This window comes from Mangifera indica, chromosome 19 (assembly GCF_011075055.1).
Source record: "Mangifera indica cultivar Alphonso chromosome 19, CATAS_Mindica_2.1, whole genome shotgun sequence".
Taxonomy (NCBI): domain Eukaryota; kingdom Viridiplantae; phylum Streptophyta; class Magnoliopsida; order Sapindales; family Anacardiaceae; genus Mangifera; species Mangifera indica.
In genome coordinates, this window is record NC_058155.1 from 7,762,434 (window position 1) to 7,776,521 (window position 14,088).

At 35.8% G+C, this 14,088-nt stretch overlaps 2 protein-coding genes across 2 annotated transcripts; one reads left to right on the forward strand and one right to left on the reverse strand.

Annotated features, from left to right (window-relative positions):
• The first annotated feature begins 5,048 nt into the window (after positions 1–5,048).
• LOC123203360 (keratinocyte-associated protein 2-like) lies at positions 5,049–10,154 on the forward strand. Its single transcript, XM_044619702.1, has 5 exons — positions 5,049–5,184; positions 7,780–7,938; positions 8,735–8,786; positions 9,643–9,709; positions 9,824–10,154. The coding sequence occupies exons 2-5, from the start codon at positions 7,783–7,785 to the stop codon at positions 9,912–9,914; spliced, it is 366 nt and encodes a 121-aa protein (XP_044475637.1). The 5' UTR covers positions 5,049–5,184; positions 7,780–7,782; the 3' UTR covers positions 9,915–10,154.
• A 137-nt stretch (positions 10,155–10,291) lies between these two features.
• LOC123203359 (pentatricopeptide repeat-containing protein At1g77360, mitochondrial-like) lies at positions 10,292–13,563 on the reverse strand. The gene is made up of 3 exons (XM_044619701.1): positions 13,417–13,563; positions 10,992–12,572; positions 10,292–10,625 (listed from the first exon to the last, which is right to left on the reverse strand). Exon 2 carries the CDS (start codon positions 12,538–12,540, stop codon positions 11,101–11,103), a length of 1,440 nt encoding a protein of 479 aa, XP_044475636.1. The 5' UTR covers positions 12,541–12,572; positions 13,417–13,563; the 3' UTR covers positions 10,292–10,625; positions 10,992–11,100.
• Between the last annotated feature and the right edge of the window lie 525 nt (positions 13,564–14,088).

Sequence of the window (14,088 nt, forward strand, 5' to 3'; positions counted from 1 at the left end):
ATTATGCACAGTGGGCTAGAGATTTCAGAAGAACGCTCATTGCAAAAGACAAGATTGGATTCGTCGATGGCACTGTACCCATGCCATCGGAACCCGATCTTGTCCGATTTTGGGTGTGATGTAATACCCTTGTCCGAGCCTAGATCAGCAACTGCTTGACTGAAGAAATTGCAGCTGGTTTACCACCTACAGAAGACGCTGGCGAACTATGGGGATTCATCAAAGACATGTATGGAGTTTTAGATCTTGCAAAGATCTACAGCATTCGACAGATTCTTGCGGAGATCCGACAAGAAAATTTGTCCGTCACGAACTACTTCAACAAGCTTTCCGCCACCTGGAACGAATTGGATGCCGTTGAGGAGTCAATCGTTGCACCACCGGAGGTTCTCCGACAAATCCAACGCTCAAAGGAACGGGAGAGGTTGATGCGTTTTTTGATGGGGCTGAATAAAGGATTTGTTGCTTTCAGAACCCATATTCTCACCTTTGCGGAGGCACCTTCGCTGCGATGTGCATATCATCTTGCCGTCCAAGATGAAAGCCAGAGGAGTCTCGGTCATCATGAAGAAAAAGGCTTGGCAGCTTTCAATGCTTATCAAAGGAAGGAGACGCCTGGAGAAGAAAATGAAATAGGGCCAGCTCAAGTTTTTAATTTAAATGGCAAGTTGAACGGACAGGATGGAGTCAAGAGATCTAATGACTCATATTCGCCCACAGCTCAAAATCAATTTGGCACCCAAACTTTTAACAATTTTCGTCAAGTCCCAAGCAATTTTAATAATTACAATCAACCACCCAAACGAAAGGGAAAGTTATATTGTGATTATTGCAAGCAACGTAATCACACCAAAGACACTTGTTGGAAGCTGCATGGTCGTTCTGGATGCAGCAAAACAAAGGCAAAAGGGCCCACTGCAGATCAAGAGGCTTCAACCAATATGAGAGCTACAACCGGACTTTCATCTGAACAATATGATCAACTGATCCAACTTCTGAATCAAATACCAAAGGGCAATGACATCTCCACTCCCTACGTAGGTACGATTTCGTGTTTTAATACTTTTATTTCTTTGGATGTTTGGATAATAGATTCAGGGGCTAGTGACCATATAATATGTTCCCCAAAATTTTGTACCAACAAAAAATATCTGTCTCCTCCAACACCAGTCAAATTACCAAATGGGACCACAACTCAAGCCACACAAATAGGAGATGTTCAATTAGATAAACTCACACTTAAAAATGCCCTTTGTATACCCACATTCCGCTTTAACCTCATCTCCGTTTCCAAACTATGCACAGACAACAAATGTGTAGTAACCTTTCTACCTACTATATGCACATTTCAGGACCATTCGACTGACAATCTGATGGGCTTGGGTAAAGAACAACATGGGCTATACTACTGGACACCGAACCCCAAGACATTTTCTTTATTGAATAAAACTTGTATTACTTCTCCCTATTGTAATACAAATCAAATTAATAAAGTGTTATTAATTTCTCATCAAAGATTAGGGCATTCGAGTACTATCCCATATCCAAAATGTCCCATTTGCCCCCTTGCTAAGCAAACTCGCACTACCTTTCCCACAAGCACTACTTCAACTACAAAATCATTCCAATTGATATATTTAGATATTTGGGGACTTTATAGTACTTCTAATTATGATGGATCTAAATACTTTCTTACTATAGTAGACGACTTTTCACGTGCCACATGATTATACCTCATGAACTCAAAAGCCCAAACACATGCCTTTTTCTTGAAATTCGTATCCATGGTCCAAACTCAATTCCACACAAAAATCCGACGAATCCGAACAAATAATGCCAAAGAATTTTTTAACCATACCACCACTACCTACCTTGATTCTCAAGGAATTCTACATAAAAGTTTCTGCCCTTACACACCACAACAGAATGGTACTGTGGAACGAAAACATGGACATTTATTAGAAGTAGCCCGTGCCCTTAAACACCAATCCAAAATGCCACCTAAATTCTGGGGAGATTGTGTGGTCACGACAGCCTATCTGATCAATAGAATGCCAACCAAGGTTCTGGGTGACAAAACACCTTATGAACTTCTCTTTGACAAAAAACTAGACATCAAGAATTTAAAAGTATTTGGGTGTCTCTGCTACTCCACCAAACTTTAGCAAATAGACAAATTTGACACCCAAGCAACTCGTTGTGTCTTCATGGGATATCCCCCACTACAAAAGGGATATCGCCTTTATGATATGGCTGCAGATAAATTCTTCATTAGTAGAGACGTCACATTTCATGAAGATGTTTTTCCTTTTGCTGATGAGAATACGGACACGACACCTATTGGTTCACCACCAATGACACACAATGAATTCCTTGAAGAAAGATATGATGTAATCCCATTGTCTCGCAACACTGGCGGTATATCAACAGGATCTGAACAAGGTGTTGACTCACCTTCACCTATTCAAGATCCAACTTCACCATCCATGGATGTTCCAGTTACCTCTGATGATCCTGCACAGGTTCCTTTGAGACGATCATCACGAACCACAAAACCTTCTATTTGGAGCACTGACTATGTTTGTGTTGTTTCATCTAAACCATATGCTATCTCTCAATATATTAATTATGACAGGTTATCTCCAGAGTACAGAGTCTGCATCAGTCACATCTCTACACATCAAGAGCCTAACTCATATTCAGAAACAGTTCAAATACCTCAGTGGCGTCAGGCAATGGCAGAAGAGTTAGAAACTCTATATCTCAATAAAACCTGGGACTTAGTACCACGACCATCTCATAGAAAATCCATCGGTTGCAAATGGGTCTTCAAGATAAAACACTGGGGTGATGACTCCATTGAATGGTATAAAGCTCGATTGGTTGCAAAAGGGTTCACTCAACAGGAAGGACTTGATTACCAAGAGACTTTTTCGCCTGTCATCAAACATGTTACAGTTCGCACACTCCTTGTCATTGCAGTCTCTCATGATTGGTCTCTTCATCAGATGGACGTTCACAATGCTTTTCTTTATAGGGACTTAGATGAAGAAATCTATATGAAAGTTCCACCAAGAATTTGCAGACAGGGGGAGAATCTGGTATGTTGACTGCGAAAGTCCTTGTATGGCCTGAAACAAGCGTCCCGACAATGGAACACCAAAATTACAGAAGCATTGATCAAGTTGGGTTTCAAACAGTCAAGACATGATTATGCCTTGTTCACAAAAAGACAAGGAAAATCATTCATATGCCTAGTGGTTTATGTCGATGATATCCTCATAACTGGGAATGACACAATTGCCATAGAAGAGCTGAAAACTCACCTCCATAAGTCATTCAGGATAAAAGATTTGGGATCTCCAAAATATTTTTTGGGGATTGAAATTGCTCGATCTGCAGATGGAATCGTCCTCAGTCAAAGGAAATATGCCTTGGAATTAATAGCAGACACTGGATTATCTGCTTGCAAACCAAGTACAATCCCAGTAGAACAAAATGTCAAACTCACTAGTCAAGAGTATGATCATAACAGTGAAACAGCAGAAGACTCGCCACTACAGGATCATCTCGAATATCAACGACTAGTGGGACGACTAATCTATCTCACAATGACCAGACCAAACATTAGTTATGCAGTTCAGATCCTTAGTCAATTCATGCATGCACCAAAGCAGTCTCACATGGATGCAGCCTTAAAAGTGATTAAATACCTAAAAGGATGTCCAGGTCTAGGGTCATTATTCCCTCGAGATAAAAAACTGAAAGTAACGGCTTACTGCGACTCAGACTGGGGTACATGTCCCATCACAAGGAAATCACTAATAGGTTTCTGTGTAAAACTTGGGGATTCTCTTATCTCATGGAAAACAAAGAAGCAATCTACTGTCTCTCTCTCTTCAGCTGACGCAGAATATCGGGCAATGGCAAAAACTACTTGTGAAATAATATGGATTCGTGGTCTATTAGAGGATTTGGGCGTGATAATCTCAGAACCAGTTGAACTCTACTGTGACAATAAGGCAGCAAAAGATATCTCTACCAATCCAATCTTCCATGAAAGAACTAAGCATATAGAAATCGACTGTCATTTTGTAAGAGACAAGATACAGGAAGGCTTAATAAAACCTTACCACATTCGAACCACAGAACAGTTGGCTGACATATTCACCAAACCTCTAGGATCAAGACAACTTTTTTATCTCTTACACAAGCTTGAAGTTTATGACATCTACAAACCACCAGCTTGAGGGGGAGTATTAGAAATCAGAATCACATCCACATCCCTGGAAATCATGCAAATCATATCCCAGAAATCAAGCAAATTAGAATCCATATCATATCCCAGATAATTAACTATCACATCCCTATAAATCATGTTTATATTGATGAGCAGATTGTACAAATATTATGTTACCGAAGATAGATTGTAATTTACAGTATATAAAGTCATTGCATGTAAAGATCAAATATACAAGTAATAAAAAACGAAATTGTTTCTTACTCCTCTTGAACTTCTCTGGTTCGCATATTGAACCAACTCTGCTCTCTCTCAGATTTTGGCATCTCATACCACTCAACCACTTGATCACTCTCACAGCATAACAACAAAGAACACATAATCATCATCAGACAACAAAGAACCAACCTTAACAAGACTCACCATTTGACTTTGACTTGAACAACCGAAACACAAACCATCGTCTTCTCCAGACTTCTATGCAGCCAAAACGGCATTGTGGGAGAGAATATACTCTTTCTGGAGAGGGTCGAACTCATAAGACCAAGAACGAGGGATGAAGTCCAAGTGTGCGTACTTGAGTGGAAGGTTCAACAGGCGGCTCTTGCAGATGTGTGGCCGCACATGAGTAAGAGTGGAATTGTGTACTCGCTGTCAATGATTGTAAGCACACCGGACACTCGGGCACTTCCATCTTCTAGCTGAGAAGGGGGGGAGTGTACCAGTACAAGGCGTTACAGACTATAAAACGACATCGTTGCATGAGCAACAGCAAATGGTATTTTTAATTTTGTCTTATAATTTTACTCCTCTTTTTAAAATTATTAACGAGTCTACCCTTTAGCATAGTGGTTGGCAGTGTGTCTGAGTCACAAGTCTCACATTGCTCATAGAATTGGCGTATCACTGAAAGGTATCGAGATCGGGAGTCTAGGGTCTTGAAGGTATGCTTTTGGACCATTTTTCTGTTTTGTTTCCGAGAAAATGTAGTTGTTAGTGGATAAATTTTAAATCTTTTGCATCTTGTTATGATTTATATTGCTTTTTGATCTGCCCTCAACTGAGCTCATCCATGGACTTCAATTGAGGCTGCAGCTAAAGTAACTTTAATCTTTTTCGATGTCTTTTTGTGTGATTGAGTCATGCTTTAAACCATTTCGCGGTAGATTTTGTTATGTTATGAATGGATCAATTGTGCGCTTATTAGGAAATAAATGTAATGTGACTTTTTCAAGATCACTTTGACCATTTCGTGTTCTTTTGTGGTTCCTAATATGAAATCGGTAAATATCATTCTGGGTTAACTGCCAATGTGTCTGTCTGCAACTTCAAAATGGAAGGTTCTCTCTGGATTGAGATTCTCACTATGCTAGAGAGATGCTTCTTTAACGTGAGTCTCTGCATAAAGAAATCTTCTGAAGACTTTTTTGTCACTAACGATATTTTTTACTTAACCATAAAAATTGATTTCTATATGCAAAATTGTGCTTCATACCAGTTATTATGTGTTTTGAATCAGTGGTGGAACAAGGATTTTTGGCAAGGAGGAGCCTCTGCAGCTCTGTTATTGTTTACCAATCAATGCATATGTTGCTTTAGAGCAACATTCAGTCAAATACTAAGTTCTGCTATTTCACAAATGATGATTTTCTAATTGTTATACAAATGAGATAATGAAATTACTTTCAACACAAATAATTCTTTTATGTTCTAATAGTCATTTTGCCAACAACGAGTGAAAACTTAAAAACACTACCAAACAGATTTGGTAACTACAAACTTACATAGAAAGCAGCATATGAACTCACATAAACATTAACAAGATGATATAAACTTTATTTTCGTTAGTAGATTATTCCCAAGTTAGAAAAGATATAAAATTGACAATTTGTTTTCAACAAAGTATCACATAACCAATTTAACTTAGTTAAAGCAAACTCTTGGCCACTTGAATGAAATGAAACACATAAAGTTCAACAATACAAACATTATAAATTAGAGTTAAACTTGCCTATAACATGACTTTTTGTTTTGTTAACACTTGAAAATGTTCAATGCTATCTTCATTGCCAATTGTAGTGAAAACTTTTCTATCACTGTAAACCACCAAACATTCATTCATCCAATTGTTGCCCATTTGCTTTTGCAAATTAATCTTCATAACATTCTTCGCAGAGAACACCCATTCAACTATTGCAGTGGCCATGAACAAAATCAATTCTAAACTTAATAAATTAAAAATGTTTTCATATGCAACATCTTTCTTAAACACAACCATTATTTTAGCAAGGTTGACAACCCTTTTGATATGAGTGAAATTGACATTAATTTTAATATCCTCATAAAGGTTTTCAAGATGATAATAGAGCCACCAAATATCAATGTTCAAGAAAATTAGAAGAATTGAACTTTGCAAATTATCTTTTTTAAATGCAACAAAAAAGTTACTTAGATCAAGAGATATCACACACTAAAGCAATCTCATATTTACTTAATCAAACAATTAATGAGTTTTTCTTGATTGTTTTCTAGCACTATATAGATCAATGCAACGTCAAAATGATGTTTATTCAGTATTGGCACAATGCCATCTTTTGTCCATCCCATATTATCTTTCCTGTTCTCTGAAATTGATATGTCATTATTTTTGCATGGATCATAAATTTCTATCAATAAAATATTGAAGCAAGTGTCTTCATTTCTCATTTTATACAATTGGTCATTTGATATTTGTACTAACTATATGGTATTAGGAAGATCTTGATCTTTTCTTTGTAATGCTTGTAATAGTTCATTTGTGATTTTCAATACTTTTTCATTAAGAACAACAAAGGGATGAATTTAAAATTCTCTATGATTTTTATTAAACTCCTTCCCAATAATTTTTACATTAAGATCAAATTACAAGCAGTCTTAAGCATAATCGGTAATGTAAAAACTCTAACCATCACAAATCAGAAACAGTTTACAGATCACATTGGCAGGGCAAATCGCAAATCACAGAGATCATTTTTTTAGGGATAGGCTTTAATAAGATTTTGAATGGAGAAGCGGGCTGTTGCAGCCTATAGGATGCAAGATAAGGGTGGGCCTAGGCTATACTATATTTTTTTTTTAGATTTAAGGTGGGCCTCAGTCTACCCTCATATGGGCTAGTTCCGCTCCTATTCTTAATGAATCTACACCAGTAGAGGCCATGCTCATGCTAAAAGTTTATTTTATGGAAGTTAGTTTCCTTGATGCACTTGAAGTAGAACTGAACAAAAGATAAGGTTTCAACTGAATATTTGTGCTTGAAGGACTTATTGTTTCTTATATGCTGCGATTCCATGTCAAGTATTTTTTTTTTTTTTCTATTATCAGTATTTTATATGAACATAGTTCACTTTGAAATAAGTCACCTAAACATGTTATTTTGTTTGATTTTTCAGTTTAAGTGGTTTTGACATTACCATCGTGAATTTCTTTTTTATGTTTTGACATTTCAAGCGGTTGAGTGGTTGATTGTCTATTTGATGCTCTTATCACTGATTCTGCAGGCAATGGCTGGTGCAGGGAGTTCAATGCTATATTCATTTCTTTTGTTTGTTGTGATTCTGTCTCTTCAGGAGGTGTACCGAGGCAAGTTGGCATCAACTGAGTTATTTACCATAGTTGGAGGCTTCATCAGTTCTCTACTATTTCTTGTGTCATTAACTGTAAGTTACGGGAATCTCATCTCATACATGATTATTGTTATTTTTTCAAAGTTCTGTTTTTGTATGTTCACTATATTCTTTTAAAAAATTATAATCATGTCATAATGCAACTAAGATGAATATTGTCTCACTAGTCATACTGTTAATATTATATTCATTTCTTCATTGATTAATAAGAAATGTGTTCATAGAGAAAGGGGTTAGTCTACATCCAGGGGATGTATCCAAAGTTGTTCTTCAAATATAAATGTGTCTTTTGATTCATAGTCTAAAGTCTCTTTATGTGTTATAGACTGCAAATCTCCATGAATTTTAAATTTCTCTGAATGGGGACAAAAACTAAATTTCATTTGAGATGATTATTCTTTGTGAGATCCCCCCCTCTTGCTTGTAATATTCCTTTTTCTTCTATCTTGTGGTCAAGAAAAATGCTGTGTACTTTGACCATCTTATGTAGCTCAAATGTACTATTTTTCTGGTTGCTAAGTTCATGAAGCATGCACATTTAATATCAGGTCTCTGTATTTAAAGACATCAGTATCTCACATTTTCGTGATTGACTGGAATCTGGTTATTAATATGCACTCCCACAAATGGATATTTGTTTCTCCCATGTGTCTTTTCCTTGCCCTAGTTCTGTATAACTGGATTTATGTTTATATAATTGGCTGACATTCTTGTAGTGTCCCATTAGTCTGCAAGTTTAGATTTGCATACCAATTTTGCAGTTTGATTAAGCAACTTGTATAGCTTCATTATCCATTGTTAATATGCACGAGCTTGGTTGTTTTTGCAGTTCATTGGTAATTTCCAGGAAACATGTGGCATGAAGACTGGATGGGGTGCTGGTGAGTGCACCTAATTTATGTATTTTATTATGCTTTTCTTCCCCCGTTGAGTGAAGTCCAAGAGAATGCACTTAGAAGGGGCTTCTCAAATATTCTGCATATTTTACTGTGTTCTACGTGATAATAGTGTGGGATGTTTGTGAACATTTCTGCCCCTGCCTTGTGATTTAACCACTGTTGCAGTTCCTCCGTGCAATTCATGCATATCCCATGATAGTCTCTGCATATGTGAACCACCATTTCAAATACTGCAGCATGTATGTTTACTTTTTTATGATCTCAGTCGATGCATTCCACTGTCAGTTCTTTGCTTGTCAGGCATGCATTTCTTGAATTACTGTACACATCTTTTGTAACTCTTTAGTTGAGAAGAAATTGGGTGCACAGCTTGGGTTTTTCTATTTAACCCTCTTGACAAGTCTTGAAGTACTGGAAGATTATATGTCAATTTACCTTGCTTATCTGTTGCCTCTAAGTTTGGTCCCATTTGCCAAGGAGGATAGCGAACAACTGACTCCTAAATTAACTGGAAAATCTTAGACATAAAAGCCTTGCAATTGAAATTTTTGTCTGTCTTCCCATGTTAGCTTGCAGGTCACCCTCATGTTGCCTCTGTATAAGGATATTGATGTTCAGTAGCAAAAGGAGGATAGGAACTTTACCATCACATTGATTTCTTTGTATTCTTAACTGCTTAACTCGAAAACTTATCCACAGTTCTCGCAACATCATAATTCAAATTAAGATGTAGTCTGTGTAGTGTAGTTCATGCACATTGCACTGTTCCTTTGATGTAATATTTGTAGTTACAGAAATAACTTGAATGATTCTTTTTTGTTTAATGTTTTTCTTGCAGTTATGATAGCTGGAGCAATTGCTCTGATTGCTGCAAGCACTGTCCATCGAGTGTGCATCACAACTTGGTACAAATTAGATAATATTAATTATGCTTTTTATTGTAAAACTGTCAAATTGACATCTAGTGCCGTAAACATATGTGCTCACGACACTGATCTTACTCCTAAATCCCAATGCAGTTTCTTGTTCTCAGCTGTACTTCTTTACGAGGTCAACAAGCTTTCAGGGTTGATCCTTGCTAGAAGTGAATCGAAAACAAAGCGACACTGAAAAAGATCTTTTATCTTATTAGTATGAACATCCGCTGATTAGAAAGTCATTTAATCTACCATTCATAAACACTTTTGAGATCTAGAAGACGTTTCTTGAAATGAAAATTATAGAATACTCCTACCGAGATATAATATTTCTTTTTTGCAGTTATTGGCCCCTAATTATCTATATCAAACGCGGCTGGAACATCTTTTTTTTATTAACATTTTGAAGGAAATTTGAATTTGAATTCTAATATTTTTCAGGCCCTTAATTTTGCCCGTCTTGTTTGTTTCCTGTTATTTGTGGTGTCTTGATGCCTGATGATTGATAGATAGATGGCATCAGTGTAAAGTCCAGATTGATGATAAAATGAAAGACTGAACATAGAAATCTGTCCTGGAAATGGAATTTTTATTAAATCATTTCGGTTTGAAATTTTCAATACATTGCTAATGTTTGGAGGAAAATCCCTCATCAGACAAGCAAAATAATTTCCCTCTTCCAAACTACTCTCAAATCTACGGTAAACATGTTAACATGTCCACATATATAACTGTAAATTTAATCTTACAGGCCAAATGCACCTCTTGCTTCTGTGTGTAACCATGGTCAAGGAACAACGACTGGGCTGTCAAGCTGTACCTGAAAATATAATTGACTGGGCATCTGCTGCTGGATTTTCACATTCGTTCTCTTTGGTTTAACCTCCACTTTCTTTGGTTGGACCTGCAAAAACATGTCACTGTTGGAAAAACAAAGTCTCCCAGACGTTCCACATAAATATTTACTTCTATCTAAATTAAATAAAATTGCCTCAAATGCAACCGTAAATTTCAAACTGGAAGTCAGTTCCTCCATATCTTACAACAGACTTTATCATTCAACAATCTAGGACTAAAATAAATCAGATATCTAAAACAATTAATTCTTTGTTTATTTCCCTTTTGGATTATCTGTAGAGTTTTGGCAAAAGACAATGGAGTTGAAAACTACACTGCATTTGATGATATTACTCTTATCCACGAAAAAAGCACTGCCAATTACAGTTAACCAGTAAACTATAACTACAAGAGTGAAGGGAAGAAAAGAGACCTGAAAAGATTGGCCTTTGCTCTTAATAAAATCCAGGCATTTTGATTACAGAGCTCCTATTCTGGATCACCGATCGCCAGCAGCTTCTAGCTCAACCAGAAATGGTTCCTCAATCACATAAAGGCTCCTTTGCCAGGAGATTCATTTTCTCCTGAAGAAATTCAAGAACATCATCTCTACCTTCCTTCAAAAGTAATTGTCTTAACCTCCCAAAAGTTGCACTAGAAGGCCGGATTCCTTTTTCTATCATATCTTCAAATAAGACACAAGCTTCAGTGACATTTCTTCTGTCACATAATCCATTTATAAGTACCGAAAAGGTATGCATGCTAGGGATGAACTGCTTCAACTTCATGAATTTCCACACTTTAAAAGCTCTCTTTAATTCATCCCTCTCACAAAACATTTTTATCATCATTGTGTATGTATCTGAATCTGGCTCACACACCTTTATCATCCTCCGGAATACCTTATAAGCCTCATCAGTTTCTCCACGACCTATCAGGCCATTCAGAATTATATTGCATGTCCTTGAATTACATGGCACACCCTTGCATTCCATCTCATTCAAAACCCTGTCAACATTTTTGAATTTGTTTGCTTTACAGAAAGCACCAATCAAGGCATTATACACCGCAACATCAGCCTGAATTCCATTCCTTTCCATTTCAATGAATGTATCAACAGCATCCTCAATCCTGTTCTCTACCCCATATGTATGGACCAGAACACTATAAATGAAAGACGTTGGCTGACAAATCCTAGAATCCATTCCCTTGACAATCCCGAGAGCTTCATCAACCCTCCCTGCCTTGCAAAGAATGTCAACCATTATACCGTAGGTCACTATATCAGGATTGCAACCCATGTCAACCATTTCTCTGAATATTTCTCTTGCCTTGGGCAGATTTGGAGCCTTTCCCCATCCCTCAATAAGTATACTATAAGTTTTCGAGTCAGGAATGAAACGATCCTTCATGCTTTCAAATATCTCCTGAGCCTTCCTCACATTCTTAGACTTGCATAAAGCACTTAATAGGCCATTGAATGCTGCTAAATTTGGGGGCACATCATATTTTCCCATCATATTAAATGTATAAAGTGCTTCCTCCACCTTTTGAGCCCTAGCATACTTTCTCATAATAATGCAAAATGTCTCAACATTTAGCATTCTCTTGTTCCTCATAGCATTCACAAGATCCCACATGATCTGGTACTGCCTTGTCTTGGCCAGAGATTCAATCATAGTGTGGTAAGCCCGAATACTGTGCTCATAGCTCTGTTGCTTTTCAGCCCATTTAAAGAAACGATATGCCAACATAACAGCATTCGCAAATTTATTGAGGATATCTTCAACCATTTTGGGTGATACCCTAATGCCACTTTGATCAAGGGCAGTGTCAAGGACTATGGGTGGAGAAGATAGCAGTACTTTACTAATACATTTTGCAGCATCTGCAATCTCTGTTTTTGGCTCACTGGAATATCTCCTGATTAACCAAATACATCCTGATATATATTTGCTCTGAAGATTGTAAACTTTGATCATGTTGTTGTAGCAAACTGAGTACTACAATTTATCTGAACATGGAAAACAAAAGAAATTCAAACATCATGATTGAAACTAATGCATCCACCTAAAAAATTCTCTAAATTTGATTAAAAAGACTATATAATAAACAATTAAAAGATGCTATGGCAAAAAAAATAAATAAATAAAAATCCCCAAGCATTAACAGGAAAGCTTCCCAATAGAAATTAAAGCCTGAATCCCATATATTCAGCAATGTAAGTCTAGTGCCTCAATTATCATTTCCTCTCAAGCTCACAAGTTCTGCCCTCAACTTAATTGTACCTAGGAAGCAACACACATATTCAATGAATATAAGAGTATAACAACATAACTTAGATTGATATCTGAAACTGTTGTAGAAGATAGAACACAACCAAGCAGTAAAAATCCATAGAATAGGCTATCAATCCATTAAATTGCATTGCAACCCACTGGTCATATATAATAAATCATCCATTCCTCAGATACCCTTATAAAACTAGATAAATATAAAAGGGAAAAAAGAAAACATCTCATAAAATAGAATACTAAAAGCGAGCAAATATACAGTAAACAAAACAAATTTCCAAAATCCATATGCCGATAAAACGAAGTGTAAACCTCTTAAAAAAGCTCTTATATTTATTCATGACTATGGAAATGTGAGAGCACAGTTAATACGAAACAAAATTGAAAAATTAAAAAAGTAAAATCTGCTATACACATAATGAAAAAATTGCCAGTGTTACGGAAAACTATACAAGAATCCACGTTTTGAATCATGTTTTGTGTTAACCAGAGATTCAGACAACCAAATGAATAAGAATAACCAAAAAAAGGAACTAATTTAAATCAGAAAGTTACATGTATTACCTTAAATGACGGCCAAGTTCTTCGTTTTGGGAATTGAGCCTATCGAATTTTTCGGAGGATGACCAAGAGTGGAGCCCTGAAATGCACTCTTTCAGCAAAAATTGACATTTAAATAAGAGGAGGAAATCAATATACCCTAGAGTTCAATTTCTTTAGAAATTTTAAATAGTTAGCTGATATTTAATATTTTTTTTTTAAACTTGAAGGGAGTGTGTGGTTAGCGTCTTTAAAATTATCTTGGTTATATAAGTGGTAATCTGATTATCACTTTCACATTAGGTATTTAAAGATTACTGAGATAATTTAAAATACCTATAATTATATTATAATTTATTAATTTTTTGAGATAAAAATAAATTTATTTTTAATTAATATAACAAATAATATAAAAAATATTTAAAAATAATTATATTTAAGGGCATTTAAGTAAAATAATTTATTAGTAATCTTTTATTATCTTTAACCAAACACAATAATTATTTATACCTACCAAATTTTATCAAACATAGTAATCATTTATACCTCGTAATCTTCTAAGTAATCTATCTTCAAGATAATCTTTCTATTTTGATAATAAAATATTATCTAAATCAAATGCCCCTAACATTTATCTATATTGTCTAATTTTTATTAAAATATTTTAATAAAATTAAAAATATTATTTTATTATTA

Coding starts and splice junctions, on each gene's coding strand:
- LOC123203360 (XM_044619702.1), top strand. CDS start 7,783: ATGGCTGGTGCAGGGAGTTCAATGCTATATTCATTTCTTTTGTTTGTT. Junction 7,939..8,734: donor TATTTCTTGTGTCATTAACT/GTAAGTTACGGG, acceptor TTGTTTTTGCAG/TTCATTGGTAATTTCCAGGA. Junction 9,710..9,823: donor CGAGTGTGCATCACAACTTG/GTACAAATTAGA, acceptor ATCCCAATGCAG/TTTCTTGTTCTCAGCTGTAC.
- LOC123203359 (XM_044619701.1), bottom strand. CDS start 12,540: ATGATCAAAGTTTACAATCTTCAGAGCAAATATATATCAGGATGTATT.